At 36.6% G+C, this 20,335-nt stretch overlaps 2 protein-coding genes across 3 annotated transcripts; one reads left to right on the top strand and one right to left on the bottom strand.

Annotated features, from left to right (window-relative positions):
- Window positions 1–1,395: 1,395 nt before the first annotated feature.
- LOC132179993 (uncharacterized) lies at window positions 1,396–2,915 on the top strand. Its single transcript, XM_059592826.2, has 2 exons — window positions 1,396–1,648; window positions 1,731–2,915. The coding sequence occupies exons 1-2, from the start codon at window positions 1,410–1,412 to the stop codon at window positions 2,164–2,166; spliced, it is 675 nt and encodes a 224-aa protein (XP_059448809.2). The 5' UTR covers window positions 1,396–1,409; the 3' UTR covers window positions 2,167–2,915.
- Window positions 2,696–19,070, bottom strand: SEX1 (Pyruvate phosphate dikinase, PEP/pyruvate binding domain-containing protein). Of its 2 annotated transcripts, none has more exons than XM_059592824.2 (34): window positions 18,907–19,070; window positions 17,418–17,719; window positions 15,130–15,174; window positions 14,900–15,009; window positions 14,639–14,717; window positions 14,438–14,529; window positions 14,201–14,354; window positions 13,067–13,288; window positions 12,557–12,895; window positions 12,343–12,453; window positions 12,116–12,214; window positions 11,866–12,006; window positions 11,631–11,719; window positions 10,945–11,079; window positions 10,500–10,662; window positions 10,299–10,388; window positions 10,017–10,202; window positions 9,582–9,644; window positions 9,441–9,503; window positions 9,284–9,343; window positions 9,034–9,186; window positions 8,850–8,933; window positions 8,437–8,613; window positions 8,249–8,355; window positions 7,811–8,024; window positions 7,623–7,726; window positions 7,283–7,421; window positions 6,982–7,107; window positions 6,154–6,264; window positions 4,752–4,850; window positions 4,044–4,217; window positions 3,876–3,968; window positions 3,545–3,660; window positions 2,696–3,129 (listed from the first exon to the last, which is right to left on the bottom strand). In XM_059592824.2, the coding sequence occupies exons 2-34, from the start codon at window positions 17,694–17,696 to the stop codon at window positions 2,925–2,927; spliced, it is 4,422 nt and encodes a 1,473-aa protein (XP_059448807.2). In that variant the 5' UTR covers window positions 17,697–17,719; window positions 18,907–19,070; the 3' UTR covers window positions 2,696–2,924. The 2 variants fall into 2 exon arrangements, with proteins under 2 accessions (XP_059448807.2, XP_059448808.2); XM_059592825.2 differs by having other exon boundaries at window positions 15,130–15,171.
- Between the last annotated feature and the right edge of the window lie 1,265 nt (window positions 19,071–20,335).

Here is a 20,335-nt window from a genome sequence, read left to right as displayed (position 1 = left end):
TAATTGATATATGACGAGATAAGCAAAGCATTTGACCATTTGTGTTGGGCAACTAAGAAATAATGATAGTGATAGTACTGAAGCCACTGAGGATTTGATTAAAACACACGAATCCAAATACGATTCTCTGTGTCTGCCTTGTCATCTTTGATTAATGCACCAAGTACATCTAATCTTCTAATCTTTTAATTACGAGGAACTGTGCGTCTATGTTGTCTTTCCTGTGTGCTCTACATTGTTCTCTGCCCACTTGCAGCATCACCTTTTGCTTTTACAAGAATCTCAAGCACTAGATAAAATGTTCCATTAAACATGAGCCACCGGCATCACCATGGAAGCTCACCACGGTGAACTCTAAATTGAAAAGGAAAGAGAAAAAACAAAAAAAACAAAATTGAAATGGAAGGTTGCACTAAACTAGAATCTCATGCGAAGAGACTGTCTTATTGCGCTAAAATTGGATTTGCTTGGAGTTTGGTTACTATCTTATTGCATTACAATTGGATTTGCTAGAACTCAAGTTACTTGAATAGGTGTTTGGACAGCTAGAATAGATAGGGCATGAACTGTCCAGACACTTGTTTGAGAAAGTAAAATTCTAGTAGGCTCTCGCATGCCTAAATGTTCAAGTATTTGGTTTTAAATACTGCAAGTATTATATGATCGAAAACACCGTATATGTACTGTATAAACACCAAATTCTTCGTTGGCAATTCGTTTTAGCTTAATAGGTTGAGAATTGACACTCGTTGATTAGAGCTGACGAGCTTAATGTTTTTGTATGTAAAAAAAAAAATTTAAGAAAAGAAGATATTCTCATAGACATCTCACATCTGACTCTGTTTTCTACATCCAATGCGACCATGGTTTAGCCTTGCTCCCTAAAGAATAACAAAAATCTATTGAAAATTGCTTTAGAGTAAAAAATATCCTGCGTGCCTCTAAAGACAAAGGATCATAGAAGTAGGATGGATGAAAACTGCTTGCCAGTTAGTTTGTCTGTGGTCCTATCATCCTACGCTAAGTTCTGGTTGGATTTGAACAAAAAAGCAACAACATATAAACTGTCTTCGCAGTTCGTGGTTTCAGTCAGAAAATTGCTCCATTTCCCAGTTCAATGTCCACATCGGAGAGCAATGTAAGCAGTCATAAAAGTTCAATGCCGGGGATTTTTTTTTTTTGTTTTTTTTTATTTGGACATGACATAAAACAGTTTCTGTAATTTTAGTTATTTGTTAATGTTTTTAATAAGACAAAATACAAGACTCTCTCTGACGGTGTCATTGACGAATGAACAGTGTAGTGTTGGAAGAAGGACAAAGTTGTCTTGTGTTAGGCTATAAAAGGCGCAGCAAAAGCGCTCTCATCTCATGCACAGAAAGAATCAGCAAAAAAAAAAAAAAAGCAGGATGGGAAGCCCAATATCGGTCTACTTTTCCCTAAACTACTTGGTAATACTACTGTACTATTACCTTAGCAGTAGTGGTAACCTAGTACTCTCAGGCGACGCCATCGAATCGCCAAATTACACAGTGGTGCACTCAGAACCAGATCTCGAGATAAGACTCTACGTTGAATCCTCATGGATGTCTGCCCTTGCCCAAGGACCAACCTCTTTCGAGAAGTCCACCAAATATGGCTTTCACAGGTTTACTCACCAACTAATACACACTGCAGCCAAATTCTCTCTCTCTCTCTCTCTCATTAACTGATCGTATTTCTTGCATCAGATTGTATCAGTACATTCATGGTGGTAACCTCAACCATTCTAAGATCCCGATGACCGCCCCTGTATTAACAAGCATCAACTCATCGTCGTCCCCCGGGGCTGACTATTTTGTAAGGTTGTCTCTCCCTGCTAGTTATGGCGGGAACCCTCCACAACCCAATTCTGAACTGAAGTTGCAACTTGACAAGTGGAGAAGTCATTGCATAGCGGTTAGAAAGTTTAGTGGGTTTGCTGAGGATGATAATGTTGGTAAAGAAATCGAAGCACTGGTAAACAGCCTCAATAAGCACTTGACTGGAAAGGCAACAATGGTGGAAGATGGGAGTTACTACTCCATTGCCCAGTACAACTCTTCAAATCACCTTTCTGGACGGTTAAATGAAGTGTGGATCAATGTGTATGCAGAGGGGTGTCCACGCTATCACGGGAAATATTAATTGGCCTTTTGGACTGAGTTTTCCTCCAATTCCTCCAAATAAAAATGTCACATGTTTTTTTAATAAAATTTATTTCAACTTTATCCATGTTTCTTAAAAAATATGTGATTTTCACATATTCAAGAGGCTTATGCTATTTTTATAGACAGAATTTGTGCCTGTCTATTATTTTAATTTTTTTGGTGATGTCGGGCAGAATCCAGGATGAAATGTGTGATCTTGTGTACAATAAAACAATGCTTTTAATGATCAAATTATCAATGTTCTACTACCGTCGTCTGAAACTTGCTCAGTTTTCCTTCTTATGGTTGATGCTTGAATCTTTCAGGTCATTAGTGTTTGCCCTACATCTCTCTTGAAAGGAGGCACTTATACGGGCACTAGAGAATTTTTACAACTTCAGCATGTCTTCCCATTTTCCATGAGCAGGTACCATATACTTTTAAGGTACTAAAGAACTCCCCAAAAAAAAAACTATAGGACATTGTCAAGACTCAAGATCAATCATTCAGAGGAGATGCCTGCAAGCTAATGAATAGGACTCTTCATAAACTTACATTGTGGTTCAGATGTTAACGTCACCGTTTATTTATTTTTATTTTTTTAGTCAACTTCTACCATTCTTTCATTCTTATTTTATTTCTTTCTGCTTTCTCCTTTTCCTTAGCCGTGCTTTGCATTGTTGTTCTCATTCAGTCCAGTTCATCATGAGGATGTGTATACATTTTTAAAGAAAAAGAAAAGGAAAAGAAGCAGGATCACATTTGAGGCCTTGTCTGGACAACGTATACTTTTCCATCTCTTATCACGCCTTCAATGTCTTGTGGAGACCCATACAGCTCCTCAATTGCACTACCTGCCTGAGCAATGCTTGAGAGGATCGAGTGGCGGAAGTTGCCATCAACCATCAGCTTGTCAGATGAGTAGTCAAGCACAACTTTATCTTCCTCATCCATCGGCACGCTATGGAAAAAGAAGACAGGTTTTATTAACATCAACGCATATAAGATGGAATCGGATAAACAGAATTGGCTCAAATTTCTCATGTCACTGATATTAAATGCATGCATTGGTGAATATCTATGAACAAAAGTACATCAAATTGCTGTCTGTCAGTCCGATTGGCCTCCGAGTCAGGCTACACGCTGCCTGATCATTTAATGGTATTACTTTGAAATACTAAAGAGTGTCTCAGAAGTTGGCTGAATAGTGCTCAAAGTAATAACTTATTTTCAATTCGAATTACTAATCTTGGCATGCATCATTTAATCAATCTATTATATACATGAGGCACTGTGCAGAATGATCAGCAAATAATAACATCTAATCGGGCCATGGAAGTCTATCTTATTAGTGTTGGAGAGTTGTAAGAGTTTACCTGTCGTAAAGACCGGCACCAGCATAACCTTCAAGATCTTCACCATTGGAATCCGATCGGAAAATAATGGACCTTCTTATGAAAAGGCCAATGGGTTTGCTGGGGTAACCCAACACCTGGAAAACGTCCAAAAAATTATGTATGAACAGTGGCAAGTTCATGAAGAGATGCGTGTTCTTTACAGCAGTATAAGCTATGTAGTTCAAAAAATTAATTTAATTATTTAAACAATCAATGTGCCAATCATCAACAAAACCCAGAAATTAGTCCTTGCCCTTTATATGCATTTACATAACATCCTACAGTGAGAAATCAAGTAAGGATGAGTTACCAGAGGAGAGTTCAGATCATTTTTCTTGCAGATAAAACTTAGAGCACGACCAGGATAAGCTCCAACTAGAGTTTCTCCGAGTCCTTTCACAACCTATCCAAAGAATGAGATGTAAATAGATTTGTCTAATTAATCCAGCAGAATAATATCAGAAGTACAGTAAAAGACCTCAGCGTATATCTCTGATGAGTCTCCTGATGATGGATTAGTTGTGTGTATTACAAATGCATAATCAGCATTTATGATTTCCTGAACCAAAACAGCCATGCAGAGATAATCGTGATCTAATTTCACTTTTCTCGTGCTGAAATATGCTCTCTCATTCCACTTTGAAGCCCAGACCTGGATTATAACAGATCAAGGCAAATCCGAGCGTATCAGAAATCTTTAATGAAAATAATTGACAATAACTGAAATTTAAATGTAGGAGAGCAGTGTGGTGATTTTAGGCTGCAGTTACAACTTACAAGCAAGCCTCATAGCACAACAACTTTTACATAGAAAAGCAAGTTACATGAAGCGAATATCACAACCAAACTACCTATGCATGCTTACATAGACACGTAATACTGAGCAAGGTAGAACTAAAAACATGGATATTTGAGGTCCTTCTGCAAACTCTGACCATGCAATAGAGAGAGAAGATGGTGTTTCATTTCCTCTTAGCATGAGAACACATCTACAAAGAGCAAGGTCGATATAAAGAGCAACTAAATCCCTACTGTTATCAAATACAAGTTTTTTATAGTGTGGGGGGGTTTGGGGGGGGTGGGCGCGGAAGTCATTAAAATTCACGATTACCATGAAGAAAAAGCGAGAATTGATTACAATCAATTAGGCGTCAATATCAGGTTATACAGGAAGAAGCAGTCTTACCTTTTTTATAGCCATCCATGCCTGATCCCATCGCCGTTCACCTTCATCACCAGGCCAAGGCATTCCTGAACTTTGCATCTTAGTTTTCAGCTCTTTCACCTGAAAATAAGTCTTGCATGTAAGCTATTAATTTCAAGTTAAACTACATCATTCTGCCTGAAGGCCTTAGCAGAATTGGATTATTGATGGAAAACAGGTCATATCTAGTTCGTCTTTACCAACAAAAGCGTATAACAAAAAACTGGAAAAATTTAAGCTACAGAGTGTAGAACCAATAATCTGCTTCATGTGGAGGCCAACTAACGCATAACTTCTTCTCTGACAACTAAGAGGCTAAGGAAAGAAACACGGAACCAATTTACCCAAAATACTTGTACACAAGTAAAGTCTTACCTAGGTCCAATAATGACACATGACCAATATTGTTGTTACCGTGCACAACTATGATGAATAATATGAAATCGAAAAGAAAGAGATAAAAAAAAAAAGTCGAGACACGGATTTACATGGTTCGGCAAGGTGCCTAGGTCCGTCTACTCGGCCAACCACTAGTATTCTAATATTACTCTCTATGCCTGAAAGAATATAAGCCACTAGTTCCAACAAATATTATGCTTCTTTTTTTGGGCATGGGGAAAGTGCTGGGGCAGGTTTGGGGAAGCTATAAATGAACCTAGAACAGAGTACTTCAAAGATTTGAACACGATGTTCTGTTCCATAACTGTTTCACCTATAGTTGTCAATGAAATGACAAAAGAAATATGTGCATCATTCCATCATAATACCCAAAATTTATGCCTACCCGCTGTCTTATAATGAAGGGAAAAATACACTTTACCCTCTGAACTATCCACTCATTTGCACTTTTAACCCCAATGTTTAAAAAATGACACTTTACCTCCCCCCCCCCCCCCCCCACAAACTTCCAAATTGTTGCAATTCGACCATTCTGACTTTTTTTTTTCCAAAATGCCCCCATCCCAAGTTTTTTAAAAAAAAAATTAAAAAATTAAAAATTAAAAATTAAGGGGTGGCTTAGGCCCAACTGAGGTGGCCAACCACTCCTTAATTTTTAAATTTTAATTTTTAATTTTTATTTTTTTTTATTTTTTTTTATTTTTTATTTTTTTTTTTTTTTAACTTGGGATGGTGGCATTTTGGAAAAAAGAAGAAGTCAAAATGGTCGAATTGCAACAATTTGAAAGTTTGGGAGGGGGAGGGGGAGGATAAAGTGTCATTTTTTAAACATTGAGGTTAAAAATGCAAATGGATGAATAGTTCAAGGGGGGTAAAATGTATTTTCCCCTATAATGAATTTACTTATCAGAAAAATGGGAGAAGATTATGAAATATGTTTATAACAAACGTGAAACCTAGAGCCCTATCAAGAAAAAAAACATACCAACTGGTTTGGTGCTGCCATCTGTAACACCGTCCCGCGAATCTCCCTTAGTGCACTGAATTCTCCTTCTCCTAACTTTCTCTTGAGAATCTTTAACTTCTCAGCAACTGCCTGTAGTGTGGAGAGAGAGATTCTATCAAACTAGAGGAATGTCTTTTACAGTATAATTATCAGGGAAAATGACAAGCTCAACATAAGATATTCATCACCAGGTGCGATTTGGAGCTCCAGAATGAAATTTCTTGGGATAACTATGCACACAAACTAGTTGTAACCTTTACGTGTTCTAAATGAGCTACTTACAAGTGGCCTACGCCACCTTAACTTTACTTCTTGATGATTAATATTCTTTCATCTTGCTGAGTGACATTACTTCATAATTTATTGAATATATTAAAATTCACTATGGCATCCTTCTTTTTCGTATTGACTATATGATATCATACGAGAGACTAAGAACACACAGCAACATGCATCAAGCAATATAGGAGCATCCCATATATGTGCCCATTTCTTAATTTTCCTGTTCAAACCCACCCCAAGAAAATATCATAATTTTCACAGATTACTACGTTTAAAATATAGTGTCAGTAATTAATCTCTTGTTCAGTTTACAGTTTCTTAAAGTCCAACCCCAAGAAATTCGGCTGCCACTAGAACCTGACGACGATGCAAATTTTACCAGTCACTTTTCCTATGTTTAGATATAACAAAGAAATACCTAATTGACTTTATGAATATTAGGCATTTCTCAGTGAAGGGAGATTAGAGAACTGTAGCATTATGGACACAAAAAAGGCATAAGGGAGTTTTTTATAGGAGGAAAACCTGATTTGCATTATCTGAAAGAACCTTCTCAAATACTCCAAAGGGTAGGGCAACTGATGTAGGAATGCCGAGCCAAGATGGCACTTTTCCTTTTAAATAGGAGATATTACGCGATTTAGCTCCAACCTAGGAAAATCACAATTTCATGCAAGTTACACAAACTTGATACCACAAAAAGAAAGAAAATTACAATGCTTCAAGGTTGATATTAACATTTTCATTTTGCCCAACCCTTAAATTACAAAATAGAAAAAGGAAAAAGTCCTTGGACATAAACCAAAGTTAAATTTGAAAGGCTAACCATGTCACTGGTGAACTCCTCAGATGATATGGCATATCTACCGCTAAATTCCTTTCTGACCAAAGTTAGAGGTGGTGAAGAACCGTCTTCCTTAAAGTTAGTTGAACTTGCATCTACTAGCTCTCCCTCCTTCAGCTCACTAAAATGAGACATAAAAGAATAAAATTATATTTCAGTACTTCTAGTTGATGCAACTTTAGATAAGATACATCATGTCTAGAAGAACAAATAGAAATAATGGAATTTGACAAGTTGACTAATAGTTGATACACCATTACAAAATGCACATAGGAGGAATTCAAGAAACATATCTTAAAGCTAAACAGATGGGATCACCTACCTATACACTATATCAGCAGATGTTGGTTTTAGGCGCAATAATTTTCCTTCCCTAGCTTGGAGATCAGCCAGGATACTGGGATCAAAGCACGTGGCAAAGCATACCTGTATATAAAATGCTGGCCATTTTAATAACCACTTAACTACCAATCTTGCAGGGAGGAAAAATATGATGCAAAAGAATATTACCTTGCCATTTCTTGCTCGCACAGATACATGAGACAGGACATCGGGCATGTCAGGAGTCAGCACAGCAACTGTACCATCTGGAATTTCTTCCTCTCCTTTCACACTTTTTGCAACTAAAATTGTTGGTTGCCCAAAAGTTTTATTTTGAACAGCAAGCAACTCATCCACCACAACAACATATCCAACGGCTTCAACTGGGCTGATAACTTGCCAACTGTTCCAGACCAACCAGACCAACCAAACTCACATCAGAAGGTTGCCTTAAAGCATGTGATTAGTGGATGATGCTATGTGGTCTTTTCAAGCTTTATTATTTTCAATTGCCTATATTAAAAAGTCCCAATCCATGTGATAAATTATATGCATTCAAGTTAACAAACGTGACAAGATGAGGTTTTAACAGGATCTATTTCGGTAAATGATGACAGTAAAATCAACCTTCCGAGATTAGCAGTCTTTCGAAGAACTGGATCAAGTCGATTAAGAAGTGAAGATAAAGAGGCAGCAGATCCAGCACGGATGATTTCTTCAGTAAATATGTTCACCTGCAAGATGTAAATATGAGGACAAACAAGGTAGCCATATGGTGCATCCAATTTGGATTTTCAAGACAACTTATGACATACAGCCCATTGGTCCACTCCAAGCAGTGACCCAAGGTACTCTGCTGATGGTTGCAAAACTCGCTGGTACCACTCTGCCTTGTTTGTGAGTGAGAGGCGGGTTCTGTCGAGGACTGATTTTGCATATAATGCCCAGTGATCATTGTTACTCTTGTACATGCTTAGAGCATGATTCCATCCCTTCAAAAGCAATGATAGAAATATTAGATCATACTGAAGAAAAAAAAAATTAATTGCTGTAGTGTTGGATATAAAGTCCCTCAATTTTTACTCTATGCTTTTCAGTCACAAATTTACCGAAACGATTTGGTTCCAAAGAAAGACTATGAAAACTTGTTCTGGAATGTGCAGACTTATGATCTGTCAGTAACGAACAAAAATTTGGCATACATTCAAATTCATTTTATGAGTATTACCTTCAAGCAGTAGATGAGATCCTCATTATCGTCTGATGAAAGTGCAAGATTTTCAAGAACCAGAGCAATGAAGGACATAAATTTCTGTATGATACATAAATTGGCTTGTCAAAAGCCATAGGCAAATTGAGACACTAAAGGGTCACAAAAAATGTAGAGAACCACTGATATCGCAAAGATGTACCTCTGGTGGTGCATTATTCAACTCCTCATATCCCCTTTCAATAGCTGTCCTAACAGTGGAATCAAGGGCTATGTCCAAGAACAAAAGGTCCTTCAGACGATCCTTAGGCTTAAATAGCAGTGGCCGAAGCTCCTGACGAGCATCTAGCAAACCCTGTATTACAAAATTAAAAGATCATTAAGATAGAAAAGCAAGGTTAGAGTAAAAAGGCAAACAGAAAAAAGTAATTGCCAGCATCAGTTTCACAAACCTCAAGAAGGGTTTCTACGTTCTTATCTTCAACATGCTCTAGTACAAATCGAAGCAGTTCCTGTTTAACAAGATACAACAAACATGCAACTAGTCTCATAATTTGTCACATATTGATGACATCATTAATGACAGTTCAAATGAAGTTGAAACTTTACTGGAAATCCAGATGGCAAGCCAGATATAGGATTTATCTGCACACCAACCATGAAGCCTTGACCCTGAAGAAATCCAAAGTTTTATCAAATGCTAAGAAAAGAACAGCCGGTTGGGCATGTCCAGCCAGTTACTGACAATACCTGAGATTGGTAACCCATAGAATTTGCAATAGCAGACTCAAGATCTGCACCTGAATGAACTGCCTGCATATATATCATCATTGGACCAAAATTGTCAAATATGGCTATATAACATACAGTGTAGGCAATAGACTCAAAGGTATGCCAAATAACATCAGAAATAAATATCTGAATAAATCTTTTCTCATACACCTCTCAGAATAAATTAAAGGATTACACCGTAATTCCACTACAATTCATGAATCTTATGACAATCCTTTATCTGAAATGAGTAATAAGCACAGATGGAAGTACACTGAGCATACCATGCACAACACAACAAATTCTGTGTGAATATTGAATATACACCAGGTGCAGTTTTCATGTCTTTCGAAAATACTTTTATGAAAAATATGCGCCATAGAGCTTTAGACCAGAAAGTTTTATGAAGCCAACCTTCAAAGTTCTCATGTAGTTTCTCAAATCACGCAAGAGGCCGTTCTTCTGATCTCTCCTGAAATTTGGTTCAGAATGAATCGCACGATCGTAGCTCAGAAGCCGTTCTTTTGTTATTCCATTTTCTTTCAAAGTTTTCCAGTAAACACCAACATCAAAGTCATTTTCGATATGATCAATCAGTGCCTGGAGTGACAAAGTAATTTTTTTTTTTAAAAAAAAGAAGAAGATCAAACTATGCAAACCAATGAAGAAGTTTGAACAGAAAAACAACTCCAATACCTGACAGATTACAACATCATCAGGACTAGTGTTATTATGCAACTTTTGATGCCATTCCTCCATCATTCCGCCCTTGCACTCATTGTTTCTCTGCAAATCAATCAGTAATTATTCATATAGTTCCATCCATTCACATCCAAGAGAAGGGGAATATAGAGTTCACAAAAGAAAACGAAAAAATAAATAGCAAATCACATCAACCTGGATAACCAGGATTTCATCCCGAATTCGCTGGCCCACGTCACCTTCACCTCCACGACCAACAGTAGACATAATCATCCGCAGAAGTTCACGATACTCCGGATGACTCATATATACATTCTGGAGCGAGTCTGTAAGCCTATCCTGTGCTTTACTGATCTCACTGTGCCAATAGAGCAAAAATGACAATCTTAGAAGATGATTGCCTATGGTCATGGAACATTTAAAGACTGGCAACTGGGTTCATGAAACAAATGAAATTAGCAAAATTACAAGCGAAAAGTGAGATCAGATGTGCAAGTAGATATTAGCAGTATAAGCACAAATTTGTGAAGATAATGGTTCACTTTGGTGAGCCATTTATGAAGACATATCAGACATCTCTAAGGTACAGAAGCCCATGGAAAGCATTGACAAATTAAATTCTTGAGTAATTGTCTAGTACCGTGGCTTCACATTGTAATTTTTATTCCATATGAGCTGCCTCGTAGCCATAAATCTCATCCACACCAACATCCCTGCAAGACCTAATTCCCCAGCATTTTTGGCTTGATCTATCAAGTCTGCTGCAATATTAAATCTGAGAAAAAAAATATGAGTAATCAATCTAAATTCGAATGAATCTAAATATTCTCTGTGAGAAAGATAGGAGTTAGCAAAAAACTTGCCAATAAGATATATAGTAAGAAATTCATTTTAAAAAGAAAAATAAAAAAAAATCAATCAGATCTGATATAGTATCACTGACTACTAAAGAGTGAAGTGTTAAGCAATGAAAAATCAGGGAAAGAAATTCCTAAAATTAAGCTGAGTCAATTTGATTTTATAAAATACAAGTACACATTATAAAAACAAAGAAGATGTGCATAAACGTTTCTCTTTTTTTTTTTTTTTGGAGGGGGGGGGGGGGGGGGGGGGGGGGGGGGGGGGGGGCAAGCCTTCATTGAGCGTGATATAGTTGTCTAAAAATCTATCTAGTAGAGAACCAACGAATGCTTCAACAAGAATAATAGCAAAATGAATTTACTTAAGATCCTATAAAGAATACCTTGCATCCAGCAAATAAATGCAATAGAATAAGATGAAAATCAAAATGATGTTGTAAATGGAAAGTCCGCAGAGATTACTAACCGGTGCATAAAGGACTTCTGGGCCTCACTTTCCATCTCTGCTATTTTATTCAACAAAGCCTTGGCAGTGCCATTGCCATCACCAGCATCCTTTTATGGGAAAAGGTATAGTCATTAAATCTGGAAAGGTAATCTAAGATGGGGCAGAATGAAAAAGACAAGAAAGAAACAAAACAAAACAAAAACAGATAAGTCAATCATAAAAGATCCTCATTGCAACAAGAAAAGAGAGCAACCTTTTGGACTTGCTTGGGTGCAGCACTAAATTCAATATAAAAGTCTGAGCCTTTGTTCTTTATCCAGTTTCCACCAGAGACAAGGACAAACGGCATCCCCGTGAAACTGTTGTCTTCAATCTCTATTTCTAGGGATTGGACCTGGAGAAATATATTTGGAGTATGAACATATTGTCTCCAGAAATTTTAAGACTTTAAAAGATTCCAAATTTAAGGTTTACAGGGTCAAATCAAACATCTCTTAGCATACCTCATAAGGAGGATTTGCAGAAGAATTATATGTAAGTTGTGTTTCAACGGCCTTGTTTACAGAAACTGAACCTGAGGGCAATACCGTTGGAGGTGGTTCCTGAAATATGTCAATATATTATCTTAGTACAGCTAGCCAATAGATATGCTAGAAATCAGTATTATAACTTGAATATCCAACATCTTCCTCTAGAACAAATTTATGATTAACAGATTTGAGAGTATTACCAACCACTCTCCAGCTCTTTGTTTAGATAAAGCCCAGTGAAGCATAACCGGCTCCTTGAAATCCGTAGCCAGATGAACCTTTGTTTTTCCTAGAGACTTGGTCACAAGTACCTTGATGATATGGAAAGAATCTGAAAATTAGATTAATCCCTATAATTCCAGCAGAAAGAGATAAGAGAAAGAGAATAACATCATTAGCACATCATTGTCTCACCAGAAGTTCCTTATCAGCAAGCTTGTAGATTTGCTTCTTCAGAACATGACCACCCTCCTGTTCTTCCTTCGCCTTAGCAAACATTTCTACTACTGTCAAGGCTTTTGGTTTGACTGAATCTTGTTGCTCCACAGGTTTAGCCGCATATTTAGTGATAAGCTGCATTAAATCCCTCTGCTTGCGCTGAATCCTTTCAACACTAAAGTACTTCTTGTTACTCAATTGCTTTGCAACCTTAGTTTGTATCTCTCCTTTGGTAATTTTCTTTTGTATCTCATCAAGAGAGGCACCTTTATCTAGCTCAATTTGCAACTCTTTTCTTGCTTCCTCAAATTCTCTCTGTTTGTCAGAACATTATGCTAATCAGTATCAGGTAAAAGCAACAAGAAGGACATAGCTCATTAAAGACAGAAAGAAATCTAGTAGCATCTGTTTGCTCCAAAAGAAAGCACTAAAACATGAACAAAAACTACAAGGAGCCAATCAGCTAGAAGGATATTTGAAATTTACAAGTTGTTGATCTGGGGAATAGTTAGGTTTCCCTGCTTTCTCCCATCGTATATAAGCTTGCATTTGTACAAGATCATCAGGAATTCTCTTTGTTCCAGAAGTGGATGGCTTCCTCTCATCACTACTATCGTTCTTCTTCATCAACTTTGCTCGGAGGTCTTGTATGGAGGCACCCCTGGCTATTTCCTCCAGTAACTCAGCTCGAGCTGCTTCAAATTCCTCCTGTCAAAAGACATAAATTTTGTCATAAACAGATAAAAAGAAAGAAGCCAAGTAGCAAGGCACCAAGTTTCTCTCATAGTGTCCTACAAGAAGAGCTTAGCTGGACTTTCAGATGGCATTTATACTGAAGTATTGCCTATGTAATAAGAGGAGTAAGGATGATTGGAAGATGTATTTGTAAAGATGTTTATCATATTCCTATTTCTGGAAATATTTGTAAAGATGTTTATCATATTCCTATTTCTGGAAAATGTCACAGGAACTTCTAGCGATGCTATCTCTATGAAACCATGGAAAGAAAGGAATGTTCTTGAATGTTCAACAAGAAATTACAGGTTTTCACATTATGTAGAAGATTTCTTTTTCTAAAGAAAACAATCCTGCTTTCTCCCACAACTGTTTCACTGAAAGCTAAAATAAGGCAACTTGGTACCTGCTAAAATTCAATTCTCAGGCCAGTAACCAAACTCCTCCAAGTGTGATGTTGGAATATATAAAAGCACTTGGGGAATTCAATACAGCCGGATTAATTAGCTAAATAGGCATATCAGGCGTCCTAAAATAAATTGCCCACTTGGTAGAGAAGATTTTATTGAAGGCATTGATGAGGTCCAAAACATTTTGTAATACATTTACTATATCTTCAACCAGAATAGGAAGAAAAATTAAAATAAGAACAAAATAACCAATCATTAAAACCTATATGTAAAGCTTTAACAATAAAGATTAACAGATTTGAATGTGGAATCAAAAATTGAACTAGACAACTGATTGCCTTATATGCAATGAGGTGGCCAGGTAGGGATAGGATGGGGGAGATATATATATATATATGAAAGAAGAAAAGTTAGTGGCACAGTTTTGCTATTGATTTTTTACACTGAATTCACAGAGCTCAGCGCTTTCACTTGCCTTCTCTCGCTCTGGAGTATACATCTGTTTACCCTTTCTTTCCCATCTCAGGTATGCTTGAATCTGTACAAGATCTTCAGGAACTGAAACATCTGGAATCAATTTCTCTTTCATATGTAAGTTGACATGAAAGTTCTCACCATTATTTTTAAACCTGAAAATAGAAAAAGAACATCAATTTTAACATCTTGTTTTAGAGTTGCTAAATGAAGCAAAATTTTAGTAGTAAAAGCTCACCATTTATTCTGGGCCTCATCGAGTATAAGAAACTCTATAGCTTGTGTTTTAGGATCATCAATCTCTATCTTAAGGTAAGAATTGGAGCCAGACTAGAGAAAAACAATAAATAAACAAATTAGAATCTAATCATAGTACCAATATAATAGTCATATAATAGACATTCTCTTATGGTGTTAGCTGCTTCTCTCGAGAACTTACGTTGAAAAATGGAGTTCTAAGGGCTCTGTTCTTATATAATTTTGTTCCCTCTGGATGACGAGAAGGAAGTACCCACTTTCTAAAAGTAGAAAAAAGAGTAAGGAAAGAAGATGTTTAATATTTTACATGAAATTTGAAATTAATACTTGATTCAAACCCCACTCACCACCACCCCACCCCCCCAAAAAAACCCAATGTAATAATAAAGACACTTGAGAGTTGAGATTGATTGAATTAAGTTAAAATTACAGTAGAACTTACTCCTTTTTATCACATATAAGACCCCAGTGAAGAAGCAAAGAGTCACTAGTATATGTGACCTGAATATCCACTTGTGCGATAGCCCCTGGAGCAGGAGCGCTAAAACGAACCTGCTCAGTTAAGAAAGTGAAGCTTCCATCAGTATAATTTTCCACTGCAACATATAAATACCTCACTCAAATCAACTCAGAGGAACCTTGTCCCAAGTAAATGGGGGATCAGCTTCATACCTGCAATTCTACATTGCCATCAAGATTGAATTTTCCTGCAAGCTGCTATAAAGGCAAAGCCAAAGTTGGTTAACATAAATACAAGTCCAAACCAAAAAAAAAAAAGCGTCAGCATACATGTGGCAAATTATTCGTGTGTCAATTTCACGAGCTTGACATCAAGCATTATTTAAGTAATATTTGCTTGAAATTAGAGCAAGCCTTGTTTACCTATTTCAAATAAGCAATAAACAAGTGCAATGAGCAGCCACACTAAGAAAACTGAAACTAGAGATTATTTATAAGTTAGGAGAATTGATAAATCCGGTTCATCAAAAAACTTTGTATTAGATGAGATGATCATGTTGCACCTCACCTATCCTAGGCTAAAAATCCTTTATTTTGGGTGGGGGTGAGGGAGAGAATTGCCTATGAAGTCCACCAAGAGCACATTAATATACATGTTTGGACACTACACCAACCCAAAAGCTTAAGCTAATGAGATTGGGTCTACTTATATATATTAGCTACTTACTTTGTTTAGTTTTCTTCAATGTGAGACTCTACATTCACACGTATACCCACAACAAATCTCCTCCTCACATGTGAGTCTTTTTGACATTGACCTAACCCCTCCTCACATGTGAATCCTTTACAAATCCAAGAGTGTCACACATAGAGGTGCACCAATTGTAGGCCACCAAAAGCAACTTTGCTTCAAGCGCCATCCACACTCTTTACTAGAGCCAAATCAAATACGTCAAAGACCAAGACACTCATTTAAGCAGAAGCTAAACCATAGCTCTGATACCAGTTTGTTAAGGAGAAAATCGCCTATAGAGTCTATCAAGAACACATTAATAAAAATGTTTAGACACCACACTAACCCAAAAGATTAAGTTAATGGGTTTGGGTCCACTTAAGTATATTAACTACTCACTTTGTTTTATTTTTCCTCAATGTGGGACTAACGCTCACGCGTGCACTCACAACATTGAGCACTCACACTAATCCATGTATCCATAGACTCCAAGCATATCTGAATCTTAATATTTCAATAGGAAGCCAGTGAGACTTAAACAATACAGTCTGCCCTTACAGACAATATCCTGACAAGTATTGCAATATTATAACAGAAAGAAAAAGAAACACTATTAGTTTGTCCATATATATGCCCAAATTTAGATATTTGAAACTCGTGAGATAGCTGGATGATGTCGTCAACCATCTGTCTTCCTCTCCAAGATGAGCAAACCAATTTCTTCAAAATATGCTCAGCACATTAGAATCAATAGCCCTAGCCACAATTTCTCTCCAAGTTCTTGCTTGTAGCAATCTGTCATCAACTCCTAGGAGCCAAAAGTTCATGGAATGCCACTGAATAAGCAGCCCCAGCCCAAGAAAGAGTGAATGAGACTGTGACCCATGGTCTCCGACCACACCCCTTAAACCCCACCGGTATTGTGGATCATCAAAAGACATCCGAACATTTGTGATTTTGCTAACGTCAAACCGTTTGTTTTTTTTACTTCAATGTGTAATGTTTAGCATTTACTTCAATGTGATTTACTCTTTAACGTTTGATGTAAGAAACATTTCTTGTCTTTTGTATTTGCTCCTTTGTAACTATTCTATAAATACACTCAGCCACTCATTATTCTAGTGAGCTGTTTAACAAAAAACAAAGGTGTCATTATATGGTATCAGAGCACCTACGACTAACGACAATTTTTTTTCCTGCCAATGGCTTCCGCTATTTCCTCATCTTCTTCTATTCCAGCTGCTAAATCCCAAACACCTGCCCCACTTGTCAACCTAAACCACCACATCACACTCAAATTAAGCAGTAAAAGTTATCTCCTATGGCGTCTCTTAATGGTACCATACCTAGAAGGACAATCCCTTTTTGGATCTGTTGATGCTTCCCTACCATGTCCATCCCACGACATCTGAACCATCATCCGCAATATGGTTCCAAACATAGACTTGTCTATCTATAGAAACCAATTATCAAAAGCGAGGAGCCACTTAATCCTGAACCTAACATTGATATTCCAGCTGTCAGTGGTTTCCTGTTCCTAGCACATTTGTCCAACCCCGCCAAACCGAAAGCTTCTTCGAATACTATCCAAAAATAGATTATGTTTTCAATTTATTCATTTTATACAAGGTCAAATGACGTGAACACCATACTTATAACAAAATCCACTTGGAGACAAGCAAATTTACATACAGGGTGGTCCTGCACATTCAAGAATTAAAACAGAAAGGAATAAGCAGGCAGCCATTTTCAGCAAGTGAAAGATTACCTCAGAAGCTGGATCCGTGGTTAATACAGCACGTGGAATAAATTTGACAGGTCGACGTGATCCCATGCCTAACTTCTGTTTACGCACGTTCAGATTGTTCCCACAAAATTTGGTGAGTAATGGAGACTTCCGTGTCTGCGCTGCTGATTGGTTCCAGCCCGCAGCTTGAAACAAAGTGTTTGCAAGAATGCCAGAAGAATTGAGTTTGCTTTGAGGTTCTACAACTGGAGGACGAAGCAAACTCCGGTGGAGTATATTATGACCTAAGGTATTACTCATATTTGTTGATACACTCCTTAGTTCTGAAGAAATCCAAGAATCAGAGAACAGTAAGGAAAAAGAGTGCAAAAAGCCATTTTTTAGGGAAACTATATTTACCCCTCTAACTACTATATTTGCAATGTCTCCCTAATGTTTCAATTTTTGCAATGTCCCCTAATCTACCATTAGGTTGCAAATTTGCAATGTCTCATTGGCACTCAAAATGACAAACATACCCTAAAATAAATATAATAAAAAAATAAAAACAGGAAAAGGATGAAAAAATTCAGGAAAAAAAAAAAACAAACAAACAACAACAACAAAAAATGGTTTTCAGAATTTTTTGCTTCTTCTTTTTTTAGATTTTTTATCTTAAGGTATTTTTGTCATTTTGGGAAAGGAAGGACATTACAATTCCAATAGAAAATTGAAGGGTTACTGCAAAAATTAAAACATTGCAAGGACATTGCAAATATAAGGGTAGTTAGAGTGGTAAATTTAGATTGATTTTTTTTTTTTCTAAGTTGCCAATATGTAAAGCTGAAGCTGAAGTATGGTGACAGATTCTATACAAGATACAAATGGATCACACAAACTCAATACTTTCTACTTACAAGAATACAAATTTACCCTATTCTGATGTTGGTTACTAAGAAAAACTGGGAAAACAAAAGAAAAGAGAATTAAACTATCATGAATGGAAGCAACGTTCTTTATATGTTAGAATATAAATCAAATGATTAAATTCATCATTTCCTAACGGCTTAAGCTTTTAAAATAAGTGATGATTTACCATGATATCAGAACTAAAGGTCCTGAGTTATATCATTGTCCCCTTGAATTCACTCAATTTCAATTAAATATTTCAACCTCACTAATTAAAGGAGAGTTTGAGCTCCCACTTAAAAAAATTGGTAGAATATAAATTAAATGATTAAATTCTTTCACTTTTGGAATAAGTGATAATTAAACTTTAATCCCAAATGCAAATCTAAGTTTCTTTGTACATTTTCTCAGCAACCAAACGGAGCATTAATGAAAAACTAACGAACAAAAACGGTAACAATTCAGCATTTCTAGTCAATAATCCTTCAATAGTTCCCGGAGAAAGCCTAGAATTCCAAAACAATAAATGCAAGTAAAACCTGCAAATCTGAGCTAGACTATGATCAATTTAGAATTGATCAAATTCTTTAAAAAGAAACACAGATTCAATTAGTGAAAGTACCTTTGATCCGAGTTACGAACTAGAGAGAATAAACTCTCAGATTCTTGGAAAAGAAGCAGAGAGGTGAGAAGGTTGCGTAGCTTCGAGAGCTCCAAGCTCCGAATTCAGTCTGCCATTGCCGAGCTTTCTCACTGGTTCAGTATTGGAAGCTCTTAGAAGCGAGGAACAGAATTACGCAAGTGACCATGCGTTTTATCACCGGAATTGGAAACGTGGCGACTTTCTATTGGACAACGAAACGAAAAAGTTCGGGAAATGGAGCTAGTCACGTGCGATATGGTGGGAAGACTGAGACAGAGAAGGCGTGGGGTCCGTGAACAGGGACGACTTTGATATTTTAAAATTGTTTGTCCTTTAATCGCCCTTGCTTTAGGACAGAATTTTCAGTAGTAGCCCTGTTTCTTTTGATATTTGCGGGATCTTTTGGTTTACTTTTTCTATTTTGTTTTGTTACTGTATCTTTTTTTTCGTCGTTTCTACTGGCTCGTACCAGTTCAAGCAAGAGACATGGAGCAAAATTAAATTGGTATCCATTAATACAATTCATACCAATAAATATAATAATAGATAGAATCAAATAGTGGTAGGTTGAATTTGAAATAATATATTCATAAATGATAATGCATGATTTAAAAAGATGATGCAGAGGTCACATATGTTATATATACTTAAAAGATGGTTTTAAATTAATTAAACTTACGAAAGAGTGTTAGAAGGTATTACAAATTTTTCGGCACTCCTAACAAATTGATATCTCATTCTACATAATATGGGTAGTTTAATTATCCCATAATTATCTCAAAGGGGCCGTTGTCTACTTTTGATGACCTTGATAGCAGTTGAACTATCAAGAAAAACAAACCGTTGGGGTGACTAAATTACTTTTACAATGGCTAAAATGGTGATTATCCATTTTCATAATCGGCATGCATGAAGTAGTGATCAACCACCCTTAATAATTTAAGGGCAATTCGGCCACCTTCAGAATGGGCTATTAGGAGTAATTGAATCATCTAATAGATGCCATAAGAGCGGTTTGACCACTCCATAATTAGCCAGACGGGATGGCCGATAACCCTATAATAATTTAGTCAATTCACAATTACTCAATGTTAAAGAACTCTTCCTTCAATGAAAGTTTTCTCCAGAGAAAATTATTCAAACTTGATCTATAGAAGTACCATAAATTCCTTATTAAAAATACACATTTGTTTAATATATAAAGGACAATCCATTTCGCTGAGAGATTGAGACTTAAAACACGCACTAATGTATTTTCCTCCTTTTACAAGTCTCTGTAGCAGATTTAGATGCACTTCATTGTTCTCATCGATGGATCCAAGGTGCTGATCTAGATTCTTCATATATTATTATATGTAACAGTGTACCGTGCAGATATTATTGCATCTAAGACCCACCATTTTATATG

This window comes from Corylus avellana, chromosome 4, assembly GCF_965113065.1.
Source record: "Corylus avellana chromosome 4, dhCorAvel1.hap1.2, whole genome shotgun sequence".
NCBI classification, from domain to species: Eukaryota; Viridiplantae; Streptophyta; class Magnoliopsida; order Fagales; family Betulaceae; genus Corylus; species Corylus avellana.
This window is presented reverse-complemented; position numbering and strand designations above follow the sequence as displayed.